This window comes from Rhinopithecus roxellana, chromosome 14 (genome assembly GCF_007565055.1).
Source record: "Rhinopithecus roxellana isolate Shanxi Qingling chromosome 14, ASM756505v1, whole genome shotgun sequence".
Classification (NCBI taxonomy): Eukaryota; Metazoa; Chordata; class Mammalia; order Primates; family Cercopithecidae; genus Rhinopithecus; species Rhinopithecus roxellana.
Genome location: NC_044562.1, coordinates 42,673,523 through 42,698,322, shown reverse-complemented (window position 1 = coordinate 42,698,322; position 24,800 = coordinate 42,673,523). Strand labels below are relative to the sequence as shown.

At 39.6% G+C, this 24,800-nt stretch overlaps 1 protein-coding gene across 6 annotated transcripts in view; it reads left to right on the top strand.

Moving 5' to 3' along the window:
- The window catches only part of MYO1B (myosin IB), a 185,279-nt gene extending 173,514 nt beyond the window's left edge, over window positions 1–11,765 (top strand). For 5 of the 6 annotated variants that reach the window (XM_010379768.2, XM_010379771.2, XM_030915967.1 and 2 more), the window contains 2 exons: window positions 1,648–1,775; window positions 10,225–11,713. In XM_010379768.2, the coding sequence (XP_010378070.1) occupies window positions 1,648–1,775; window positions 10,225–10,348 (252 nt within the window). In that variant the 3' untranslated portion in view covers window positions 10,349–11,713. Of the gene's footprint in view, window positions 1–1,647; window positions 1,776–10,224 lie in introns of all 6 variants that reach the window. The other variant, XM_010379774.2, reaches the window with a different exon arrangement.
- The last annotated feature ends 13,035 nt before the right edge of the window (window positions 11,766–24,800 follow it).

The window sequence follows — 24,800 nt, the reverse complement described above, 5'->3', positions numbered from 1 at the left end:
CCTATATAAAATCTCAGGCTCGGTTTTTCAGTAACTGAATAAAGTTAATCACTTTTATTGACCAGTTTACTTCACTTTTTGAGACTAATACATAGGAATATCAAGATGTTTTAAATTTTGTTTTCTCCTGTTTTTTCTTCTATGTATGAACTTAGTAAATGTCTTAATGTTCATCTCTAATCTGGGGGTTTATATTAAAGGATACAACTAAAATAAAATAGCTGCCAGTTAATTTTAACCTAAATAATTTTTAGTGTTCTGTGCCTTTAGCTTAACCAGGACTCCTGGCTTGGATGCAGTGGTTACGTGTAGGTTCTGGAGTTGATCTCACTCACTTTGTGATGATTTTGGCCAAGACATTTAACTTGTGTGTGCCTACCTACTTTTTGTCATCTTTAAAATGGGGATAGTAAGAGTGCCTACTTCATATAGCATTGTTGTAAGGATTAATTGAGACACTGGAGGAACAGGGCCTGTCACATAACACATAGTCACTGAGTAAACAAAAGCTACCAAATATTGATCATATGTAGGAGCATGTGTCTAGCTGATAATGTTACTCTCTGGCTGACCCTAAGCTTAGAAAACTCCCCAAAGCTTTCCTTAGCCTGTTTACCCTGTTTTGGATCTTAACTTAAAGGGAGCATATCAAATGCTAGGACAGTGATTCTCAACCTCAGTGACACATTTAAACAGCTTGGGAACTTTAAAAATGCTGATGCCCAGGCCATAACCCCGTGCAATCAAATTAGAATTTCTCAGAAGGGGGCACAAGCATCTTTTTTTTTCTTTTTTCCTTTTTTCTTTTTCTTTTTTTTTTTTTAATAAACCCAGATGATTCCCTTGCACAGCTAAGGCTGAAAGCCACTGCCCTGGGATTTTTGTTAGAAGTGTTGTCGGCCGGGCGCGGTGGCTCAAGCCTATAATCCCAGCACTTTGGGAGGCTGAGACGGACGGATCACGAGGTCAGGAGATCGAGACCATCCTGGCTAACCCGGTGAAACCCCCCCGTCTCTACTAAAAAATACAAAAAAACTAGCCGGGCGAGGTGGCGGGCGCCTGTAGTCCCAGCTACTGGGGAGGCTGAGGCAGGAGAATGGCGTAAACCCGGGAGACGGAGCTTGCAGTGAGCCAAGATCCAGTCACTGCACTCCAGCCTGGGCGACAGAGCGAGACTCCGTCTCAAAAAAAAAAAAAAAAAAAAAAAAAAAGAAGTGTTGTCATTAGGGTTTTAACCAAATCACTGAAAAGTTTTTTAATCAAGTCCTTCAGAAGAGTTGCAGGTTAGGTCCATGCTCCTCAAACCTGAATGTGTGAACCCATACCTGGAGGTAGGGTTGTGATTTCATATTCATTGGGGCTGTGGTAGGGCCTGAGATTCTGCTTTTCTAGCAAGCTCCAAGTGATGCAGATGGTGCTTCTGCTGCATCCACTGACTTTGGGTAGGAGGGGGGTTAGGTAACCTTACTAAAGTGCTCTGAGCAAGTTGGAAGAAACACTGCTTTTGTCATTATTGTTTACCTTGGGAGAATGGATTCCAGGATCTGATGTTTTAAGAAAACTGTAAATATGTTTTTAGCCAAGCCTGTAAATATTGACCTCCTGAGGTATCTTTAATTATGACCGACTCTTGGTTTGTCCTTGCAGGGCTCAGAAGCAGCTAGTAAAGGAGATTTTCTCTTCAGCAGTGATCACCTGATTGAAATGGCCACCAAGCTCTATCGCACAACTCTCAGCCAAACCAAACAGAAGCTCAATATTGAGATTTCTGATGAGTACGTTCATGTATTGTTTGAAAACGCTTTTTCTCTTTCAGCTTTCTTGTTTTAGTTCTGTTCTCTGATCTCATTCATTAATACAACCTCTTACTAAGTACCAAGTATGTATCTAGTAGTTGTTCCACATGATAAATGGGCAGTGAATGACACTGGACCAAGTCTTCAACCTCATGTACCTGACATCCTAGTGGAAGAGACCATTATGTACAAATAAAATGATGAAATAGTTGATAAGATTTCAGCTAACAACAAATGTTTATGGAGGAAAAAAGGGGGTAAGAGTCAGAGAGTAGGCCAGGGGCAGTGGCTCACACCTGTAATCCCAGCACGTAGGGAGGCCGAGGCAGGCGAATCACGAGGTCAGGAGTTCGAGACCAGCCTGGCCAACATGGTGAAACACTGTCTGTACTTAAAATACAAAGGATTAGCTGGGCATGGTGGCGGGTGCCTGTAATCCCAGCTACTCAGGAGGCTGAGGCAGGAGAATCTCTTGAACCCGGGAGGCGGAGATTGCAGTGAGCCAAGAACATGCCACTGTACTCTAGCGCAGGTGACAGTGTGAGACTCCATCTCAAAAAAAAAAAAAAAAAAAAATCAGAGAGTATTTTTGTTAGGGAGGTCAGGGAGGCCTCTTTGATGTGGTGACATCTGAGACTGGTATCAATTTGAAATTTGCTTCTTCAGTTTCTCATTAGGGTTCTGATTATAGAAGCTGGTTATTTTCATACACGTTGAGGCATCCCCTCATTTACTGAATCTGTCTATGTAATCTGTCTATAAGTTTTTTGGACAAATCTGAGTTACTATGTTGATTATACTTAATTGATTACCTTTCAATAGATTGTTTACCTGCTTATATACTTCTTAGCATATCTAAATTGCTCAGGAAATTTTATTCTTTTCTAATTAAGAATTTCTAGTCTATTCTGTTTCAACTCTTCCTAAAAGTCTTTCTAAAATAAATTTACACCATTTCTGCCCGTTTGTATTACATCAGACTCTCTTTGATATGTTAGGATTTTGCATGCTGCGGGCTTTTCTTAAGTTCTCATTGAAGTGTTTAGATTTGGGTGGGAGGTTGGGCTTCATACTCTATATTGGAAATTGTTGTTTGGACTAAATAACTTTTCTTGTTAATGAGACCTTTCTCATAAAACAAAGAATATTAGGAAAAAAGATAAGTTGGTGTGTTTCAGTTAAGGATTTAACATGTTAGGGCCTATTAGAGCTTTAAAATCCCTTTATAATAGTTGAAGTTTCTCATAATCTGGGAGAATGGGCTTCGTAGGGCTGCTAATTTCCACTCATCATGGGAAGATCGTATGTATCCCAGACAGCAGAAGCTCCTCAGTGTACAGATGAAGCAGTCTCATAGTTGTCCCACAACGTGAATAAACTCATCTTTACACAGAAGGGAAATCACACCAACATCCAGACCACAAAGGACTACTACTTTTAAGCATTTCCCAAACCAGGATTCTAGGAACATTGCTCATACAGGACACTAATAATGATGTACTGTGAAGAAATTGTTCTCTGATGGAAATTTAAAATCTTTCTTCACTACATCACTTCTCAGAGCCCCTGAAATCCTGTTGTGATTCTCCTGAGGAGCTTTGCGGGGATAGCGTGTGGTGTGATTCCTAAATGTAGCCAACCACAGAGCCCCTGCAGCAGCTCTCACAGCTTGTGTGCGAAGGGGTGCCATCTGGGAAAGGGGGACAGTTCGCTTTTGGGCAGCAAGGGTCCTGCCCTGTCACAGAGGGCGTGTGATGTTCTGGATGCCATAAGCTTTCAGTAAACATAGTTGTCTGAGCCAAGATTTATAGTGTGGCCACATGAAGAAAACAAACGTTGGGTAGCATTATAATGCCTTTCCTTCTCCAATGCCTCATTATTGATTGGTCTCATAAAAATAAATAAAACAGTTCATAGGACTCTACGTAGCACCCATGGGTCCCTTCCCCAGGTGGCACAGGAAGCCTGGAGAGGAAGTTTGTAGGTAAGGATCATAAATCTCCTTAGGGAGCATTTTAAATTTAAACAAAAATGTTCAAAGTCATAGGCAGGGGCTCCTATTCCTTTATAGCCCTAAGTGGCTTCACCAGCTCTGTAGAACCAGTGTTGAAAACCATATGCAGTTTAGTGACTAAGCCCTTCCTTCCTTTATCCTTCCCAGAAGTAGAAGTAGTTACTCTAACAAACCCAGATTCTGTAATCGTTATGGATAAGTGGATGTCAGTTTATGGAAAGAGAATCAAAGTCCTGTTAACTCTTTAGTGGATTATTATTATTATTATTATTATTATTATTATTATTATTATTTGAGACGGAGTTTCACGCTTGTTGCCCAGGCTGGAGTGCAATGGCGTGATCTTGGCTCACAGCAACCTCTACCTCCTGGGTTCAAGCAGTTCTCCTGCCTCAGCCTCTTGAGTAGCTGGGATTACAGGCATGCACCACCACACCTGGCTAATTTTGTATTTTTAGTAGAGACGGGGTTTCTCCCTGTTGGTTGGGCTGGTCTTGAGCTCCTGACCTCAAGTGATTCACCTGCCTTGACCTCCCAAAGTGCTGGGATTACAGGCGTGAGCCACCGCACCCAGCCTCCAGTGGAATTTAAACGTGCACATATAGAGGTGAGAATTGAATTCATTGAGAGATTCATCTGCCTTATAATTTCTAGTCCTTGAACTTCCAAGCTGTTCAGTGTGTCAATAGATTGCATTTTTAGGATAACCTGCAAGATGTGTAATACAGTCATGCACCGCATAATGACATTTTGGTCAGCAGTGGATCACACAGATGACGGTGGTCCCCTGAGATTGTCATGGAGCTGAAAAATTCTTCTCTCTATTGATGTCACAGCTGTTGTAATGTTATAGTGCAAGGTACTACTCACATCTTTGTGGTGCTGCTGGTGTAAACAAACCTACTTCACCACCAGTTGTATATGAGTAAAAGCACATACAATTATGTACAATATGTAACTCTTGAAAATGATAATAAATGATGTTGTTACTGGTTTATGTATTTACTATACTATACTTTTTTTTTTTTTTGAGATGGAGTCTTGCACTGTTGCTCAGGCTGGAGTGCAGTGGTGTGATCTTGGCTCACTGCAAGCTCTGCCTCCCGGGTTCACACCATTCTCCTGCCTCAGCCTCCTGAGTAGCTGGGACTACTGGTGCCCGCCACCATGCCCTGCTAATTTTTTTATATTTTCAGTAGAGATGGGGTTTCACCATGTTAGCCAGGATGGTTTCAATCTCCTGACCTTGTGATCCGCCTACCTTGACCTCTCAAAGTGCTGGGATTACAGGTGTGAGCCACCGTGCCCAGCCTATACTATACTTTTTATCTTTATTTTAGAGAGTATGCTTACATATTTAAAAAGTTAATTGTAGGCCAGGTGCAATGGCTCACACCTGTAACCCCAGCACTTTGGGAGGCTGAGGCGGGTGTATCACGAGGTCAGGAGATCAAGACCATCCTAGCTAACATGGTGAAACCCCATCTCTACTGAAAAAACAAAAAATTGAAAAAACAAAAAATTAGCCAGGCGTGGTGTCGGGCACCTGTAGTCCCAGCTACTCGGGATGCTAAGGCAGGAGAATGGCGTGAACCGGGGAGGCAGAGCTTGCCGGTGAGCCGAGATGGCACCACTGCACTCCAACCTGGGCTACTGAGTGAGACTCCATCTCAAAAAAAAGAAAAAAAAAAAAAGTTAATTGTAAAACAGCCTCAGGCAGGTCCTTCGGGGGGTATTTCAGAAGGCACTGTTATCTTAGGAGATGACAGCTCCATGCATATTATTACCCCTGAAGACTTTCCAGTGGGACAAGACATGGAGATAGAAGACAGTGAAGTTGATGCTCCTGACCCTGTGTAGGCCTAGGCTAATGTGTTTGTATCTTAGTTTTTAATAAGAAGTTTAAAAAGTAAAAATAAAAACATTAAAATTTTAAAAATAGAGAAAAGCTTATAGAATAAGGTTACATAGAAGGAAAATATTTTTGTGCAGCTGTACAAAGTGTTGTGTTTTAAGCTAAGTGTTACTACAAAAGAGCCCAAAACAGCCGGGCCCAGTGGCTCACGCCTGTAATCTTGGCACTTTGGGAGGCCAACGGCAGGTGGATTGGTTGATCTTAGGAGTTCAAGACCAGGCTGGGTGACATGACGAAACCCCTTCTCAACAGAAAATTTAAAAATCAGCCAGTCGTGCATGGTGGCATGCACCTGTAGTCCCAGCTTCTCAGGAGGCTGAGGTGGGAGAATCATCTGATCCTGGGAAGATCAAGGCTGCCCTGAGCCATGATTGCTCCAGTGAACTCCAGCCTGGGAGGCAGATCAAGACCCTGTCTCAAAAACAAAACAAAAGAGTCAAAAATGTTTTTAAAATTGTAAAGTTTATAAGGCAGAAAGTTACATTAAGCAAAAGTTAATTTATTACTGAAGAAAGAAAAAAATACTCATAAAGTATACAGTAATGTAATGTCCTAGGCCTTCACATTGACTAACAACTCACTCAGTGACTCATCCAGAGCTACTTGCAGGCCTGCAAGCCCCATTCATGGTAAGGGCCCTAGACAAGAACACTATTTTTTATCTTTTATACTGTATTCTTACTGTACCTTTTCTATGTTTACTAAGTTTACATATACAAATACCATTGTGTTACAGTTACCTACAGTTACCTACAGTACAATAACATGCTGTAGCATCTAGGTTTAGGTAAGTGCACTCACTCTATGTTTGCACAATGACAAAATCACCTCATGATGCATTTCTCAGAGTGTATCCCTTTTATTAGATGATCCATGACTGTATTTCTAAAATTAAGTTACCAAATAGAGTAAAAACTAAAGTGAATTTGTTTCATTAAACATTTCAAATATATGTGTGTGTATACACATATATGTATACACGTGCATACAATAGATACACACACATATATCATTTAAGTTATACAATTGGTTCTCTTTTCTTTTTTTTTTTTTTTTTTTTTTTTTTTTTTTGAGACGGAGTCTCGCTCTGTCGCCCAGGCTGGAGTGCAGTGGCCAGATCTCAGCTCACTGCAAGCTCCGCCTCCCGGGTTTACGCCATTCTCCTGCCTCAGCCTCCCGAGTAGCTGGGACTACAGGCGCCCGCCACCTCGCCCGGCTAGTTTTTTTGTATTTTTAGTAGAGACGGGGTTTCACCGTGTTAGCCAGGATGTGGTTCTCTTTTCTATGAGGTGAAGATAAATAATGGTGCTTACCTCCTAGGATTGTCCTAAAGCCTGATCTAATAATATAGTAAATGGCCAAGAACAGTGTGGTATGTAGCAAATCCTCAGTATATCTTTTCTATTGTTATTTCTAGTGTGAATCTTTTTTTTTCTTTTTCTTTTTTTTTTTGAGACATTGTCTCGCTCTGTCACCCAGGCTGGAGTGCAGTGGCCAGATATCGACTCACTGCAACCTCTGCGTCCTGGGTTCAAGGGATTCTCCTGCCTCAGTCCCCCGAGTAGTTGAGGTTACAGGCGTGCACCACCATGCCCTGCTAATTTTTTGTATTTTTAGTAGAGATGGGGTTTCACCATGTTGGCCAGGCTGGTCTCAAACTCCTGACCTCAGGTGATCCGACCACCTCAGCTTCCCAAAGTGCTGAGATTACTGTCATGAGCCACCGTGCCTGGCCTCTAGTGTGAATCTTAATCATGAATTATAGACATGGAAACAGTTAATGTATGCCAAGATTATTGGGGAAATAAGTTCCTATACATTTATTACACTTACAAGTGGTCTTTTTTATTTATTTTGAGACAGTCTCCCATTGTCACCCAGGTCAGAGTGTAGTGGTGTGATTCCGGCTCAGTGCAGCCTCCTCCGCCTCCCAGCTGCAAACGATTCCCCTGCCTCAGCTTCCCAAGTAGCTGGAATTACAGGCATGCATCACCATGCCTGGCTAATTTTTGTATTTTTAGTAAAGACGTGGGTTTGCCAGGTTGGCCAGGCTGGTCTCGAACTCCTGGCCTCAAGTTGCCTGCCTGCCTTGGCCTCCCAAAGTGCTGGGATTACAGGCATGAGCCACTGTGCTCGGCCACAAGTGGTCTTTGAAAATAAAAGTGTAAAAGTGTTTGATTTTTTTAAATGTATGAATTTTCAATAAACCTGAAAGATTCTTTTTTGAGACACATATGTATAAGTATATATGCCAGAGATATATCTCAGATAGTTGAATCTGAAACTATAGCTGTCCTTTCCTCATTGCTTTCAAGTTGAAAAGAAAGAACCCATTTAAAAGATCAGAAGCACTATTCTTATAAAACAACTGATGAATTAGAAGCACATTTGCCTTGTTTCACTCTAGCAGATAATGTTTGCAAAATGTGGCCTCTTTAGACCTTGACACTGAAACTAATGTTTACAGAGTAGAGCTGTGGATCCTCACATCGCTGGGCAATGTCAGTAAGTGGTCAGTGGTTGTTAGGTTGACTCACTTTAATAATGTGCCATTGACTGAGAAAACCATCACTGAGAATATGGAAAATGTTATAATGCTATGCTAATGATGATGGTGGAGAGAAGAGATGACTGGTTTTGCCACTGGAAGACCTGGTTTCTGGCCCAGTGATGCAGCTCTCATGTCCCCCAGTGACGCTGTCCCCAGTTCAGGGATCTCATCATATACAGTTGCACCAGCACAGGGACGGTGTGAAGGACACTCTGTGGATGTTCAGTTGTACACCTAAAGTCGTCTCTTATCCCAGCAGTGGCCCACATGATACACTGAGGGAAAAATACACTCATGGACTTTTTAATCCATTAATTAATTTCTAAACACTAATGGATATTCTAAATGTTTACAATTTGTATATAAATATTTTAATGGGTATTAAAGATATATGTGGTAGATCAAACACATGATTTTATCCATATTCTATAGGTCACTATTATTTTGAAATACATTTAAGCTAGCAATAGCTATTAGCATACTATGCAGATATGACAAAAACTATGTAGGACATATGTGAGTAACCGGTGTTTAGAAGCCATAGACTAGAGGGTTGCCAGGCCTCTTCCTTTTGTGAAATTCTTTACCTCATTTTCTCAATTTGTTGATTTTTTTTTTTTTTTTTGGGGGGGGACGGAGTTTCGCTCTGCCGCCCAGGCTGGAGTGCAGTGGCACGATCTCCGCTCAGTGCAAGCTCCGCCTCCCGGGTTCACGCCATTCTCCTGCCTCAGGCTCCCAAGTAGCTGGGACTACAGGCGCCCGCCACCACGCCCAGCTAATTTTTGTATTTTTATTAGAGATGGGGTTTCACCGTGTTAGCCAGGATGGTTTCAGTCTCCTGACCTCGTGATCCACCCGCGTCGGCCTCCCAAAGTGCTGGGATTACAGGCGTGAGCCACCGCGCCCAGCCAATTTGTTATTAATAGGACCCCCCTCCAATATTTTTGCCATGGAAAAATGGAAATATAACATGTTGGTCTTTCCATTTGAAACACAGAAATAATTCTTAGCCTTTCTACCTTACTAGAATATGATGAGTTAATGAACTTTAGTTTTCTTAGGGCTAAATGAAGACTACTGGAGGTAAATTGCATTGATACAATTCTGTGTAAGAAGTGCTCATGGGAAGAAGTGATACAGGTTGATTCTCCCTTATTCAAAATGCTTGGGACAAGAAGTGTTTCCAGTTTCTGGTTTTGGAATGCAGTCATGTGTTTAACATGGGGATATGTACTAAGAAGTGCATCACTAAGTGATTTTGTGCAAACGTCAGAGTGTGTACTTACACAAACATAGATGGTATAGCCTACTACACACCTAGGCTATATATTATAGTATAGCCAACTGCTCATAGCTTGTTACTGTACTGAATACTGTAGGCAATTATAACACAATGGTAAATAGTTGTCTGTCTAAACAGAAAAAGTACAGTAAAACTACAGTATAAAAAACAAAAAATGGTACGACTGTATAGGCCAGCTCCATCATAATCTTATGGGACCCCCATCGTATATGACTGACAGTGAATTAGGTATGTTTACATCAGTCACCACAAACGTGAGTAGTGTATTGCCCTACATTAGGAGAGCTATGACGTCGCTAAGCCATAGGAATTTTTCTGTTCTTACAGGACCACCATCATATATGTGGTTCATTGTTCACTGAAACGTTGTTAGGTAGCACATAGACTATATTTGCGTTATACTTAACGTTTCAGTCTTAATCTGAAAATCTAAAATCTGAAATATTCCAACAAGCATTTCCTTTGAGCATCACATCAGTGTTTTAAAAATTTCAGAGTTTGGAGCATTTCAGATTTTTGGATTAGGTTAGGGATGCGCAGCCTATACTCGCCAAGATCAGTATCCATTAAAATACAAAAGCAAGTGTTACTATAATCATGAGCTGTTTTGTGTATACATTAATTTGTTTTATTCTTTTCTCCTAGGTTCCTGGTACAGTTCAGACAAGACAAAGTATGTGTGAAGTTTATTCAGGGAAACCAGAAAAATGGGAGTGTCCCAACATGTAAACGAAAAAACAACCGTCTCCTTGAAGTTGCTGTCCCTTAACTGGCACCTCCTCTCTACTTTCATGGACTTGTTTCTTTGTAATAGTGCAATTTGGTTTTGTTTTATTTGGGGTTCATTGTATGTTTGGGAATCACCAAAGGCTTTTAGAGTTCTTTGGCAAAATAAAAATATTTGACTAATCAATTTTTATTATCGGAATAGTTTTAACCTTTCAAATACATGTTCTGTCCTGGAGCAGGATTGTAGAAACTAACAGTGTCTGTTTTCATGTCTGATGTGTTCTTCGTTTAGTCATCATGCTAAATCTGTGTACCCTAAATCAGCATATTACTCATAAATCATTAATTCATATAAGTATAGGAAATGGTCTTAAAAGATACTGCATTCATTCATCAAATATTTATTCCATGCCTACTCTATGCTAGGCCCTGTGCTAGATGGTATGAAAACTTATTAGGAACCTTTTTGTTTTTGAGACCATTGCATTCTGGCTGATTTGTGCTGGTTTAACGACATCTAAGAAGGTTTAGAAATGTTGAGACCAAAACAATAACCGTTAATGATGGACAGTATTATTAGGAACCCTGTAGTATGATATTTAACAATATAGGCTTCAAGAAGGGCTGGTCCTAAGAGGGGGCAGAGATGAACAACAGGGTTAAATCCCTCTACATGTGGTTTCTGTTTGAAAAAAAGAAAACTGACATTTGAACAGACTTTTAATTTGTTTAAACCTCTGGTAATTACTTATAACAGTAGAAAACAGAAGTCATTCTTATTTTAGAAAAAGTGACAGAAGCAGTCCAGTAAGATTATATGTTTCTGTTTCTGGTAAATGTCATATATGATCCTCGAAATGATAATATCTCCAGAATATTGTTTTCACCCAAATTTGAGTAGATATTTTAAACACCTAACAAAGTAAAGGGCTAAAAGCCATTCGGATAGCAGTAAACATTCTGTATGATGTGCAATAAAACATCCAAGATCTTTTTTGAAAGTTTTATTTATAATACACATTTTTGTATGAGAAAGGTGATTGGTACAGGGTGCCTATTTTAGTCATGGATCAAAATTAAATTTATGTAATTTGCAGGGCTTTCTTTCTATTCCTTCAAATTTATAAGGGTTCATTTTGGAAACTACATTTTAAACTTTGGAATCAAATTGTTTCTTATTTGGGAGGATAATGTATATACATTGGTATTATGTTAAATAATAAAATTGTTCTAATTTGGTGCCATTTGCTGAATCACAACTGTATTTTTGTATCTCAAGCTATTTTCATATGTTGTGTGTCAATGTATCATCTCTCAGAAAGGCTTTACAATCCAAACATTACATGTTCTCTGTGTAACTGAATTTCACTTATCTTTTATAAACCAGAAACATTAATTGAAAATATTTTCTGGGGATTTTCTCTCAACTTTTGTATTTTTAAAAATTGCTCACATAAAGAAATTCTCAGAAGTCTTTGTGTTTATTGGTGCAGGTAGAGGATGTAATTACTTAGATTCTTCTTGATGTGTGCCTAACGTGGTAGATATAGTAGTTCCTGATACTGGTGAGTAGAAATTTGGAAATGAGAGGGTGTGTTGTTTTAAATAATATGCAATGTGTTCACATTGCTCAGCATATAAGTAAGTATTAAAAGATACACATTACAAATTCTCCATCCTGTCAACCACCTGTCTGCTTAGTTCCCACTCTCCCTGAAACATTAACCATTGTTGTTAGTTGCTTTTGTATTACTTTGTCCATATGTTTGCAAGAGGAAATCAAAATAGATTCTTAGGTTCTTCTGCGTTAGTAGACAAAAGCTAGTCTATTATATTGTAGCCATTGTTCTTTATCTTGCCTTTTTCACCTAGCAAAATATCATGAAGAGCTGCTCATTCTTCTGTTGTATGGATGTGCTGTGGTGGATTTACCTGGTCTCCTACTCATTATCATGGGGTTGCTTCCTAAATGGAACTTGAGAATGGCAGACTAGGATGGAAAGGAGAAATATCCCATGGGTCTACTTGTTAGATTGTTCCAAATACCTTATTTGCAGATTATTCAATCAGTCTTGTCACTGAAGTATTCAATAATTTTTGGTCATGGAACCCATTCTGCATGGGTTGTGATTTGACGTGTTGGGAAATATTGGCTGAACTGCAGCCAGAAAGCTTCCTTATGTACCAAGGTGAAAGCCCTTCACATTCCCCATTGGGAAGAGCAATAATAACTTGAGCACACTACAAACAAGAGTGCCACTGCGGCCCAGGTAACCCACCATAGAGCAGTGTTTCCCTAAATGGCACTGCGTGTCAGTCTGGGTCAACACCACAAGGAAAGTTTTTTGTTTTTTGTTTTTTTTTTGAGACAAGAATCTCACTGCGACACCCAGGCTGGAGTGCAGTGGCATATTCTTGACTCACTGCTACCTCCACTTCTTGGGTTCAGGCGATTTCCCTACCTCAGCCTCCTGAGTAGCTGGGACCACAGGCACACACCACTATGCCCAGCTACTTTTTGTATTTTTAGAAGAGACAGGGTTTCACCATGTTGGCCAGGCTGGTCTCAAAAACTCCAGACCTCAAGTGAACCACCTGCCTCGGCCTCCCAAAGTGCTGGGATTACAGGCGTGAGCCGCGGCACACGGCTAGAAAGCTCGTTTTTAAAAAATCACAAAAAACAAAAACCCATGCCAGTTCCTGGGCCATATTCTATATTAACCGAGTCAGGATCTCGAATAGAGTTTGAAAACAGACATTTTAAAGAAAATCTCCAGATGCATTCCAGCCCAGGCGACAAGAGTCTGACCCTGTCTCAAAAAAGAAAAATCTCCAGATGACTCACACACATTGAAGTTTGAGAACCACCAAGGGAAATACTAGAGCTTCTCTATAGCTACACACAGCCGTCTATGCCTTTAAAAGTCCTCCTTTGTTGACCCTGATTGCCACCCAAATATGAGAACCACTAGTCTAAAGCTTCCCTCTGGCTGCATGTGACCCAGTGAGCCGTGCCTGCCAAATCTGCCAACCCTAGTGCCTGACTAGAGGTTACCAATAACTGTGGCATCACTGTATTACAGTGAGCAAGAAACTGATACTCCTTTATCTCAGTTTCTGTCACTGTCCTGCAATGGAAAGTTAAAGCACTGGTGACACTCCAGAATTCCTGTGTATTCTGGCCTGGCCTCACACCCCCTACTTGTGCCCGCCCATAACTTAGAAGGTTGCCTGGCCTCTGCGGTGACTTTTAGGAGTGAGTGGAGTGACTAGACCTAGTCACCTAGGACCTAGACTCTTAGATCTAGTCCAGTAGTGACTAGGAGTGGCCAGACCCTGGGGTGACTAACTGATGGGCTTCAAAAAGGTAAATAGGTAATGGGTACCAAGTAGACCATGGTAGTTGCCAAGATATGCAGTGTAGTTGATGCAGCTACTCTTGACTTTGATTTCCATCTGCCACAGGACAAGAAGGGAGTATGGGAATAGTTATTCTCTAATAACTTGATTACAGTTTTGTATTGTACACTCTTGCAATAATAACTTGGACCCAGAACTCAAATGTAAGGCCTTCAGCTCAAGTTTGAAAACCTTTGCTCATACCCAGGGGTGATGGGGGTATGTCTGTAATGGCAAAGAAGCAGGCCAAGAGTTCTGAGAATCATAGGGATATCTTCAGTATTATGGATTTGGCAGAAATCTAAGAGAATGAACTGTTTGATTATTATGCCGTGTCAGTATGCTGAGAACTCTCAAGTTCATGTAATTGAGTATAATTATGATAATTAGAGCATGGTTCAAAATTCTTTTAGGCCAAATATAAAAGGCAAAACTTCTTATCTGTTATTTTTCATATATAATAGGTAAGGTATTTCTTAGACTCATTGAAATCTTGAAATAGCAAGTACTCTAAAATGGTGTAAGTTGCTGGGGAAGAATTTAGTCAGTTCGTTAATGTGTCTATTCTTACAATGACTTTTAACCAGAATGCATCATATTAAGAGCTTTTGTTTTTAAGCTGGGCATTGTTTTCCCATGAATATTGTGGTACTCAAATTCACTAAAACAGTAGAATGGAAGAGAAAGAAGGGCAGTAGTTTTGCTTTTCTTTCCTCCTGTTGAGAAAAACAGCTGTAAGTTTTCATCATACATTTGAAGAGTTTCTGTTGGGTTATTATTGGAGGAGCACTTTCTTTGAGTCTTACTTTAATAATTCTGTTATGTGCTCTTTGATTCTTAGCTTTTTGTTAGCTAAACCCTAGGAAGCCGTGACCTTGATGAGGTGGCACATGCTTTCTGGTCTCCTCAGCTTTTATTTCATTTGCCACACAGGAGAAAATTAATTGTTTTGAGTTGGTTTCCTCCAAATCATGGAATGTTTGCCTCATTTTCTTTGGTTTGAAGATCATTTTCAAAATCTGGAGTTAATCACAGTACAGCATAAGCCACAATCTCTTCCTCATTAACTTTTTTTCTGGCATGGTTGCTAGATCACCTCTGGTCAGTTCCATGAAATTCAACAAAAATCTCTAACTTTATAACCAAGGAAAATAGTCTCAGCTTCTCAGTATTTCAAGGAGGAATAGGGAACAGAATTTAATTCCATATTCACCCAGAGACCTGGCAGTACTAAGGGAAAGATCACTAGCTATCTTATTTCAGTTATTTTATATTCACCCCAACTTTTTTTTTCTGGTGGGGGAGGGGGCCCACTGAGTAACAGAATTGTCATATTCCCTTTAAAAATATACATTTTAATAATATATACATCAGAAATGCATCCATGTGACTAGCACCCAAAACAAGCACCCCAAAGACAGCACCCAGGGGCCCCCTTCTGCATTCTAGTCATAATCCTTCCACAAAAGTAACTCATTTTATAGTGCATTTATTAATTGTGCCCATTTTAAAGCTTTATATAAATTGAATCATACAATATATAGTCTTCTGCCTGGCTTATTTCATTTGTATTTTTTGCACGTAGCTAAGTTTGTTGAATATATAATTCATGTTGTTACACTGCAATTTTGTGGTCCGTTTTACTGTTGATGGCCATTTGGCTGTTGTACATAGTGCTGCTGCAGACGTTCTTGTACGCGTCTGTTGGTGAATATGTGTACACATTGCTGAATATATACCCAGGAGTAGAACTGCTGTATTATAGGGTAAGCATATGTACAGCTTGAGTAGATTGTCAAACTGACTTCTAAAGGAGCTATACCAGTTTACACTCCCACCAGCAGTGCATGAGGGTTACAGTTGCTCTACATGCTTGCTGTAGGTGGTATTGTCCATCTTTTAAAGATTTTTCTTAATGGATCTTAGCCTTAATTTTCATTTCCTTATGACTAATGAGTTCAATTACCTTTTCAATATTGGCCATTTGGATATCAGCACTTGCAAAGTGCCTGTTCAAGTATTTTGCCCATTTTTCTGTCTAGTTTTATTTTATTTGCAGTTGCATATATATTTTGAATATGAGCTCTTTATGTATTTGATATGTATTTTCTCATGGTTTGTGGTTACCTTTTTCTTCTACCAGTGTCTTTTGATTAACAGAAACTCTGTTGTAGTGTATATAATCAAGTTTATCAATTCTTTCCTTTATAGTGAGTACTTTTTCTTTTCTGTTTATGAAATACTTGCTTACCCAATATTATGAAAATATTTGTCTATGTTTTCTTCTAGAATCTCTATTGTTTTACCCATCGCATTTAGAATTTCAGTCCACCTGAAAGCATCCAGCTTACACCTGGAAGATTTAATTATAACTTGACCACCTTGAGCCAACTCTAGCCCTAAACCTAATTCGTTCTTTTAAAGTTTTTTTTAATGATGTAGGGGGTCAAGATTCATTTTTTCCCCATATAGACATCTAGTGGACCCAACACCTTTTATTGAAAAGGCCTGCCTTTTCACTGCATTGTTTCTAAATTTTCTTTTCTATTACATTGTTTATTTGTATCAACATTACACTGTGTTCATTAGTACGGCTTTGAAATATGTTGGCATAGTCGTTGAAAAGTGAAATTTGTAATTCTTAGTGACAGGTCCTAAGCTCTGGGTGCTAGGCAGGGGAAAAAGGCATTAAAACTAATAAATTTACTTTTTCAGGTATAAGAAGTAATGATAGTTCATCAGAGTTTTAAAAATATGAACATAAAGCCCTTTCCTTTTGCCACAGGGATTTGAGCATGGGAGTTCCTAATGGAATTGTATGGGGAAAATATGAGATGTTTCCTTGAAGTAAATTAACAGTTTCTAATTTTATGCGATATTTTGGATTTCCATTGACTCAGTGGTTTCTAGCCATATTACTAGTCATCTTCATTTAAAGTTTTCCCTAAAGTCTTCCTAAAATTACTGTCTTATATAAATGCATGTGAATGTTTTCTCTTGTTTTTAGGTGAGGCTGCCTGTTTCCCTCTTCCTTTAGTATTGGGTAACGAGAGACCTCTGAGGTTTTTCTAATTCTTTAAATATTATAGTCAGTTATCTTGTGCAATGATAATAGTTTATAGATGAGGCCAGATGGTTCCAGAAGTGGAGTTCGTATCTTTGTTTGGCTTTTTAAATACTCCCACCCTTTTTTTTAAAAGAGATTTTCCTAACTCATTTCCCAGTAATCCATCTCTTGTGTGCAATTCTGAGCTAGTTAAATTCAGAATTGCCTTTTTAAAAATAATCTCTGCCAGCTCAACTTTCCTGAAATTGGGATTTTAATTGACAGAGAGGAGCAGTACCAAAAAGGCAGAGTAACTGTTGTTAGTAGCAGTAAAGACATATGCATCATTTATTTTTTCATGAGAAGCAAATTATAGTCAAAGGAAAACATATTTAATTTAGTCGTTTTATGTGTACCAATAAGAATCAATTGCTTGAGAAAGTCAAATAGGAAATGAATAAGTTTTGTATCTGTCTAAATTCATATACTGAAAGGAAGTGGAAGGTTGTTGAGGCATTGCATAGCAGAAAACAAACATTTTCCTCCATCCTTCAGAAACCTGAAAGTAGTCTTTTAGCTGCAGTGTACTACAAATTCGCCCTCTTTCTTTATTCAGCAATGTAACTGATACGGTAATATTTCCATTCTGTTGTCTCTTAAATCGTAACTTCTAGAATAGAATAATGCTGTATTTAAGCAGAGCAGCCATCAAGACTAATTATCTGTGATATTGTCTCCAAAATGACCTGAAATGCATTTCCTGAAGTTTGAAAACAGCAGCTTTTAGAATAGAAGCTCTTAAGGTCCCCAATCCCCAGGCCACGAATCGGTACCGGTCTATGACCTGTTAGGAACCCAGCCACGCAGCAAGAGGTAAGGAGCACTAGCATTACTGCCTGAGCTCCGCCTCCTGTCAGATCAGCTGCAGCATTAGATTCTCACAGAAGGGCGAATCCCATTGTGAGCTGTGCATGCTAGGGATCTAGGATGCACGTTCCTTATGAGAATCTATTGCCTGATGATCTGAGGTAAAACAGTTTCATCTCTAAGAAATGCCCCCCACCCCACCAACTGTCCGTGGAAAAATTGTCTTCCACGAAACTGGACCTTAGTGCCAAAAAGGCTGGGGACAGCTGCTCTTAGAGGTTAGGACTGTATCCTACTAGATTGGACTCAACACTGTCAAATAAAACTACCTAATACTTTCTGATAGGGGGAAATCAAATAAGTTTCTATTCAAATGGCCATACCATTTACAGAGAAGGGGAGAAAACTTACTCCCACCTTGAGCATTACTTTGTAGCATGTGGATGACTATAAACAAAAATAGGAAGCTATTTATAGATATCTACGTGTTTTTGTTGGAAAATACCTTCACTTTACTGTGGCTTTGAATTTAAACTGGGGCAGAAATGTTTGTGTCTCAGTATTAATATGAATGAATGAGTGTGACGATCCAGGAAACGGCAGTAGTTGGAATCTAGTCTCTCTGCTCATCTTGGAGACTATTTGGTAACTCTTTACTTCCTAGCACAAATCGGACTTGGATCTCAAAAAGAAGTGGGAACTGGTAGCATTAAATGGAAAGTACTTGGGAGCTGTTACAGAAACACTACTAAAAGGGAAGGAAATTCACCCACCAATTTGTTCTTTCCACTAGAAAAAAAGCCCCACAGATGAAGATGCCCTGTGTTGTGTCTTGAACTGTCCTCAAACCACACCAGGCACATGGGCAAATTTTGCTTGAAAAAGTCCATTTCAGAAGTGTGATTTGATAGTGTAGATGCAGACACACTATTCATATCCTTGTCATCTCTGAAGAGCACATGTGACTAATCAGGGAGATTGGTATGGTTCTTCTCTACTCTCCTGGATTGCAGTAAGTCAGCATCGGTCACATGGTTGCCACTTGCTTCCCAAAACAAACCCATCTTTGTACCATCTTTGGGGCAACACTGGGATTTTATTATATTTTCTGCTGAGACATGGTACATTCTAGTAATAGGAACTGCTTTGTATTGAGTGTAGAAATTTACATTCTTACATCATGCCATTAAGTCTTACTTTGGTTGAGCAAGTCAGTCACTTTCCAATAACTGCATCACTATTTGTTCTTTCCATGGATCTAATAAAATGCATTTAGACTGAAATTTTTAGATCCCTGAAATGAGCAATTTTGCTCTTAGAGTTCACCTCAACCAGTCTTGCCAAATCTGTGTCATTAGCCAGAAATGCCAGCTGATGGCTTGGCAGAAACCCTACACTACTGTTCAAATGAAAGTACATTAATGTCTCGAGGGTAGCCACCTTGATTTAGAATATGGATGCTGAGGATTGTGATAGTGAAGGAAAGCACTTTTTTCTAAAAAGTATTTTCCCTGTATACATTGGGTTTCAAGAATATCAAAATATTAAAAACAAAATATTAAGAAATTATGTCATCCAGTTAGATGTTTCCCAACATTTTCTACTACGAAGACCATTTTTTAATGTCTTCACGAACACCTGCATAATGGTAGTCATGCTTTTAGCATCTTTTGATTGGGCCAAATATATAATTTGTGTAAGTTCGAGACAAGTAAATTTGCATTTTCTTAATTATAGCACACTTAAATATGTTTGGAAAATGTCATTACATGTGTTTACAGGTCTTATTTAATATAGTCAACAAACAATACTTGGTTCATGTGAACTTACAGATCCTTTATCAAAACTCCAAAGGCTGGAAGTTGCTGAACTGTAACCTCCAATCCCTTCACTTTGCAGAGAAGAAAAATCAGGGCCCAGGCCAGGCGCAGTGGCTCACGCCTGTAATCTCAGCACTTTGGGAGGTAGTGGATCACAAAGTCAGGAGATCGAGACCATCCTGGCTAACACGGTGAAACCCTGTCTCTACTAAAAATACAAAAAATTAGCCGGGCACAGTGGCAGGTGCCTGTAGTCCCAGCTACTCGGGAGGCTGAGGCAGGAGAATGGCGTGAACCCAGGAGGCGGAGCTTGCAGTGAGCGGAGATCACGCCACAGCACTCTAGCCTGGGCGAAAGAGTGAAACTCTGTCTCTAATAAAACAAATAAACAAACAAAATAAAAATCAGGGTCCAGAGAGATGCAGTGATTGGTCCAAGGTTTTGTGGTTACTGGAAGAACTAGACTACAATTCATGTCTTCTGGGTTTCCACTCCCATAGGCTCCCCAAGGAGGATTAGGAAAAGATGCCCAAACACTTGTTTCAATTAGGAAATTATAGGTGATGGATATCAATGGAAGATGCTGACTTTAAGTACAGGAAAAATGGGACCCCAATGTGGAAGCCAAAACTGGCAGTGCCTGGCACATATTGTTCAATAAATAGAGCAGACAGAAGCATAACTTCTTTCCCATATCTAACCCTCTACTTTCCTAATCATTCTGGTTTTTTTAAAACATGAAGCTCTCATTGTCCTTGTTCACTCAAGTTGTCCAGTTGAATGTTCAGGCCTGCTTTTCCCAAAGATAATTATTTATGGTAGTTTAACTCCCACTCCCCTCTACCCTCCCCACCCCTATAGCTTTCTGTAATACCAGTTTAAGGGGCTGATCTTCGGTTCCTGTGGACCATCCCTCTGGCAGGAAGTGGGCACAAGTAGATGTCCTCTTTACCAGTCTGTCCTAAGTAAAGTAATATTGATATGAACAATTACATAAATTTTTCCTTGGTCTTTTCTTTGTCCTTGTATAATAGGAGTTATCTCTAAGCTATTTAAGATGGTGCATATTCCAAAACAAAATTGTATCTATATCATAAGTATAAACTAACCTGCAGTATGAACACCCATTTCACAAACACATTTGTATCTTCCCCACCTCCATGAAATTATTACTTGAGTCCCACAGAACTCACTTTTGTGGCAGAGCCAACGTAAATGTCTAAGGAAAAATGAAACCTGTTGCATGTGTTAAAAGAAGAACTTCAGACAAATTTAACAGAGTTTATTTGAGCAAAGAATGATTGATGAATAGGGCAGTACTCAGAACCAGAAGAGGTACGGAGAGCTACACTCAGGAGTGTGAGCAGTGAGATTTTATAGGCTGGACACAGAAGAAAGTAGAGGAATCACCTGATTGACTACAGCTAGGCCTCTGCCTTATCTGGGCATGGTTTGATGAGCTGACCGCCTGTGATTGGCTGAAACAGCTGTTTGTTATACTCCTAAGAGAGGTTGCAGTTTGTTAGGTAGGATCTCAAAGTATGGACATAACCTCAGGCTAATGGCCTTACGCTTATTGAAACACCTGAAGAGTAGGTTTGTTAGGCAAACTGCATTTCAGATGGCTCCTTCCTGGAGTCAGCACTCTTTCAGACAAGTCAAAATGATACTCCTAATTTTTCCCAAAGGAAAGAGGAAAGAACAGAGACCTCTGGCTGCCTAAAGAGACATTGGGCATTTAGATACTTCTGCTCTTAGTTTCCTAATGGTTATTTTTAAGTTGATAGTGTTCATGTATAAAGAAATAAATTTTAAGTCTGTATGAGAATGAGGTCCTTACCTTTGTTTATAGAAAAATTGTGGCTGCTTGCAACCCATATCATTTACTTAATAGGAAGGGTAAGCGAAATTGATTATCATGAGGCTAAATTGAGCCAATATTAGCTACTTCTGATAGGCAAAATCATGGTGGGATTTTGCACAGATATATGCTGCTGAGACTCGAGAGCTCTAACATCTTTAATTTGGGGGGGAGAACATTTTAGAGTAGGTTGGTAGTTCTGTCTAGAGTTGGCTTCATTAGATCTTAATCTTGGTTTATAAACACACACACACACACACACACACACACACGCCCCAGAGCTTTTGTAGCATGCACTTCTGTAGAAGCTTATTTTTCAATGACAATTCTTAATGCTCACTTTGCCCCGTTCTTCTCAGTTTTCTCAACCTCTTTAATCTCTCTTCTCTCTCAACCCCCGAACCTTCTCAGGACAGATGCAAAGCAGGAACTCAAATGATCGGCCTTGGTATTTGGCCCGGAAGCAGTCAGACATGTGAGGCGAGTTGCTCACAATTTTCTCATGAAAAATTAGTAACTCAAAATTAAATTGATAAAAATGAAAATGACACACAGCAAAATGTATCACAGATGAAAATTTGATTGAAGAATGACTGTATGAAAACTACAACTATACCTTCCGCCTTGTCTTCCGAAGCAACTCTGGAGTTCTGCTTTCTTCCACGTGACAGCAGCATCGTTTCCTCCCACAAGAAGCATCAGCTTCATACCTTCCAATTCTCTGCTCTTCTATGGTATGAATCCTGGCCCCAGCTGGCCTGCATGCAAGGCAACTGGTGTCCCTTCTAAAATGCAGCCTCCAGAACAAAACAATGCTCATCAGGGTGACAACCTGAAGTTCCTCACTTCTGAAAGAGCCGACAGGTTTGAAGCCATTTCCAGTTAAAGAAAAACAAAAACACAAGCTATTGCAGGGAAGTAAAATGATGAGCAATAAAATCTACAAAAATGATACACTTTCAGAACATGCCTAAGAAAGACACGTCTGTATTATGCCACTGGGGATAGATTTGGTTGCTGAGAAATGTATTCTGTATAACACGTGGTTTGTTGGTTCTTTAAGCAGGCTATTACTTTCTCTGTTGCTTTCCTCTTGTTTTCTACACTCTCTAATAAAATTACGTTACAGAGGAAAATTAGAATAATATGATCAGATATGTTTTTTACAAACAAAAATGGCCACAAGTTGAAAATATTTTTTCAGCGACTGGAGTTTCAACTAGGAGAGCAGTGGTGTGAGCATCTTAAGCTTGTCCTTCAGCACTTGGGGTAAATGACAGCTGGTAGAGATGAGGTAGACTGGCAAACTGCTGTCTGAGCCCCAGATGGCTTTGAACCTACACAGCTGATGCTTTGGACCATAAAGAGAAATAATTGCATCTGCAGAGTTTTACATGTGTTTCATTTAAGATTTGTAAGAGAACAATTTACTGTTCCCTTTTAAACTCTTGGGGTTCAGCTGCCTACTATATAGAGTCTTACTCCTTCTATTCTGGCACTTTTGCAACATGGGAAGCCTTATTTGCATTTAAATGTTATATCCGGGCGGGGGTAGGGGGGACCTTTCTTGACTTAGCAGTACTGTTTCTAAGATTTCCATGTGCTTATGACTGATGGATGGATATTTAAAACAATCAAATATATTTTATTCTGTAAAACTATATTATAGTCTCTTGAGGCTAACGTGTTACTTAAAATAAAAAGTGTCCAAAATCCTTAGCTCCAAACATGGTGTGTGTGTGTGCACGCCTGTGTGCATATGCACATGGATATATATTTACAAAGAAGGAAAACAGAAAATCTCGCTATGTGCTGGTTTCCTTGAACTTTAACTTCACTTGCAAACAGGCAGATCTCATCTGTGATGTGTCTAATCAGGAAGTACTAAAGTTATTTTTGTAACTCTTTTGCAACATAAGGCTGTGTCTTTCTGCCTTCCTTAAAAATATGTCCTGTCCGCTTGCAGTGAGCTGAGATCCGGCCACTGCACTCCAGCCCTGGGCGACAGAGCGAGACTCCGTCTCAAAAAAAAAAAAAAAAAAAAAAAATATGTCCTGTCCCTCAAATACCATGACACTTGGGTTAAAATTTGAAAAAGCAAAACACAATTCCATGATGCCAATTTGGACTGTATCCACCCTACTCATCCAAAGTCCCAGATGTCAGGCCCCAAGAGGTCACTGTTAATTCCTTCCCCACTACTGGAAAAATTTAACTTCCTTTCATGCCATGGGGAAAATTCTCCATTTCTATTCTGCGGCATGGACTAGCATTAGCTTTGTGGCTATAGACCATTATGACAGATTCATGGTGAAGTAGGGTGAGAGAGATAGCAGAACTGATGATGATATCATGGAGAGAGGGACACGCCTAAGCTGTGTGAAAGAGCAGCAGGCAAGGCAGAACTAAGGATGGGGGTTTAAAGGACTGGAGATTACAAGTGGGAGGAAATATTCTGCAATGGCAAAAAGGTTGTTCAAACTGGATGCCTTAACATACTATCTAATTAATAAAGTGTTCAATCACATGCTAAAATTTATCCTTCCCATTAGTCTGCTAGAACAATTATGAAAAATGATTATTTTATTATTAAATGTAAAGTTACTTATCTAAATCATACAATTAACTTTTCAGAAAGAGTCAACATGGGAACTTTTCTTTTCCTTCCAACTTTTATTTTAGGTTCTGAGGGCAAATGTGCAGGCTTGTTACATGGGTATTGTGTGTCACAGAGGTTTGGTGTACAGATTGTTTTGTCACCCAGGTAATGAGCATAGTACTGTTACCAGTGGAGTGTGTCCAGGTTCTTAGTGTCTTGAACAAAGAATTGGACAAAACGCACAAACAAAGCAAGGAAAGAATGAAGCAACAAAAAGAGAGATTTATTGAAAATGAGAGGACACTCCACATGGTAGGAGTGGGCCTGAGCACAGGGGCTCAAGTGCACTGTTACAGAATTTTCTGTGGTTTAAATACCCTCTAGAGGTTTCCACTGGTTACTCGGTGTATGCTCTATGTAAATGAAGAGGATGAAGTAAAGTTACAAAGTCATTTACTGTTGTACGCCCTATGTAAATGGAGAGGATACCTTCTGTTATAGCTGAAGTGTTTCCATTTGATTTAGTTCTACAAAGACCTTATGTTCCTTGTCTCCAAACTCTATTCTCCTGCCTCAGTACCTGATAGGTAGTTTTTCAATCCTCCTCTTCCTCCCACTTTCCCACCTCAAGTAGGCCCCAGTGTCTATTGTTCCCATCTTTAGGTCTATGTGTACTCAATAGTTAGCTCCTACTTAAAAGTGAGAACATATGGTATTTGGTTTTCAGTTTCTGCATTAGTTCTCTTAGGATAATGGCCTCCAGCTCAGTCCATGTTGCTGCAAAGGACATGATTTTGGGTTTTGTTTTGCTTTTTTTTTTTTAAATCAGCATGGGAACTTTCTAAATCATGAAACATCCTGTATATTTGGATGAAGTTGTGTGCTGTCTCCCCACACCCC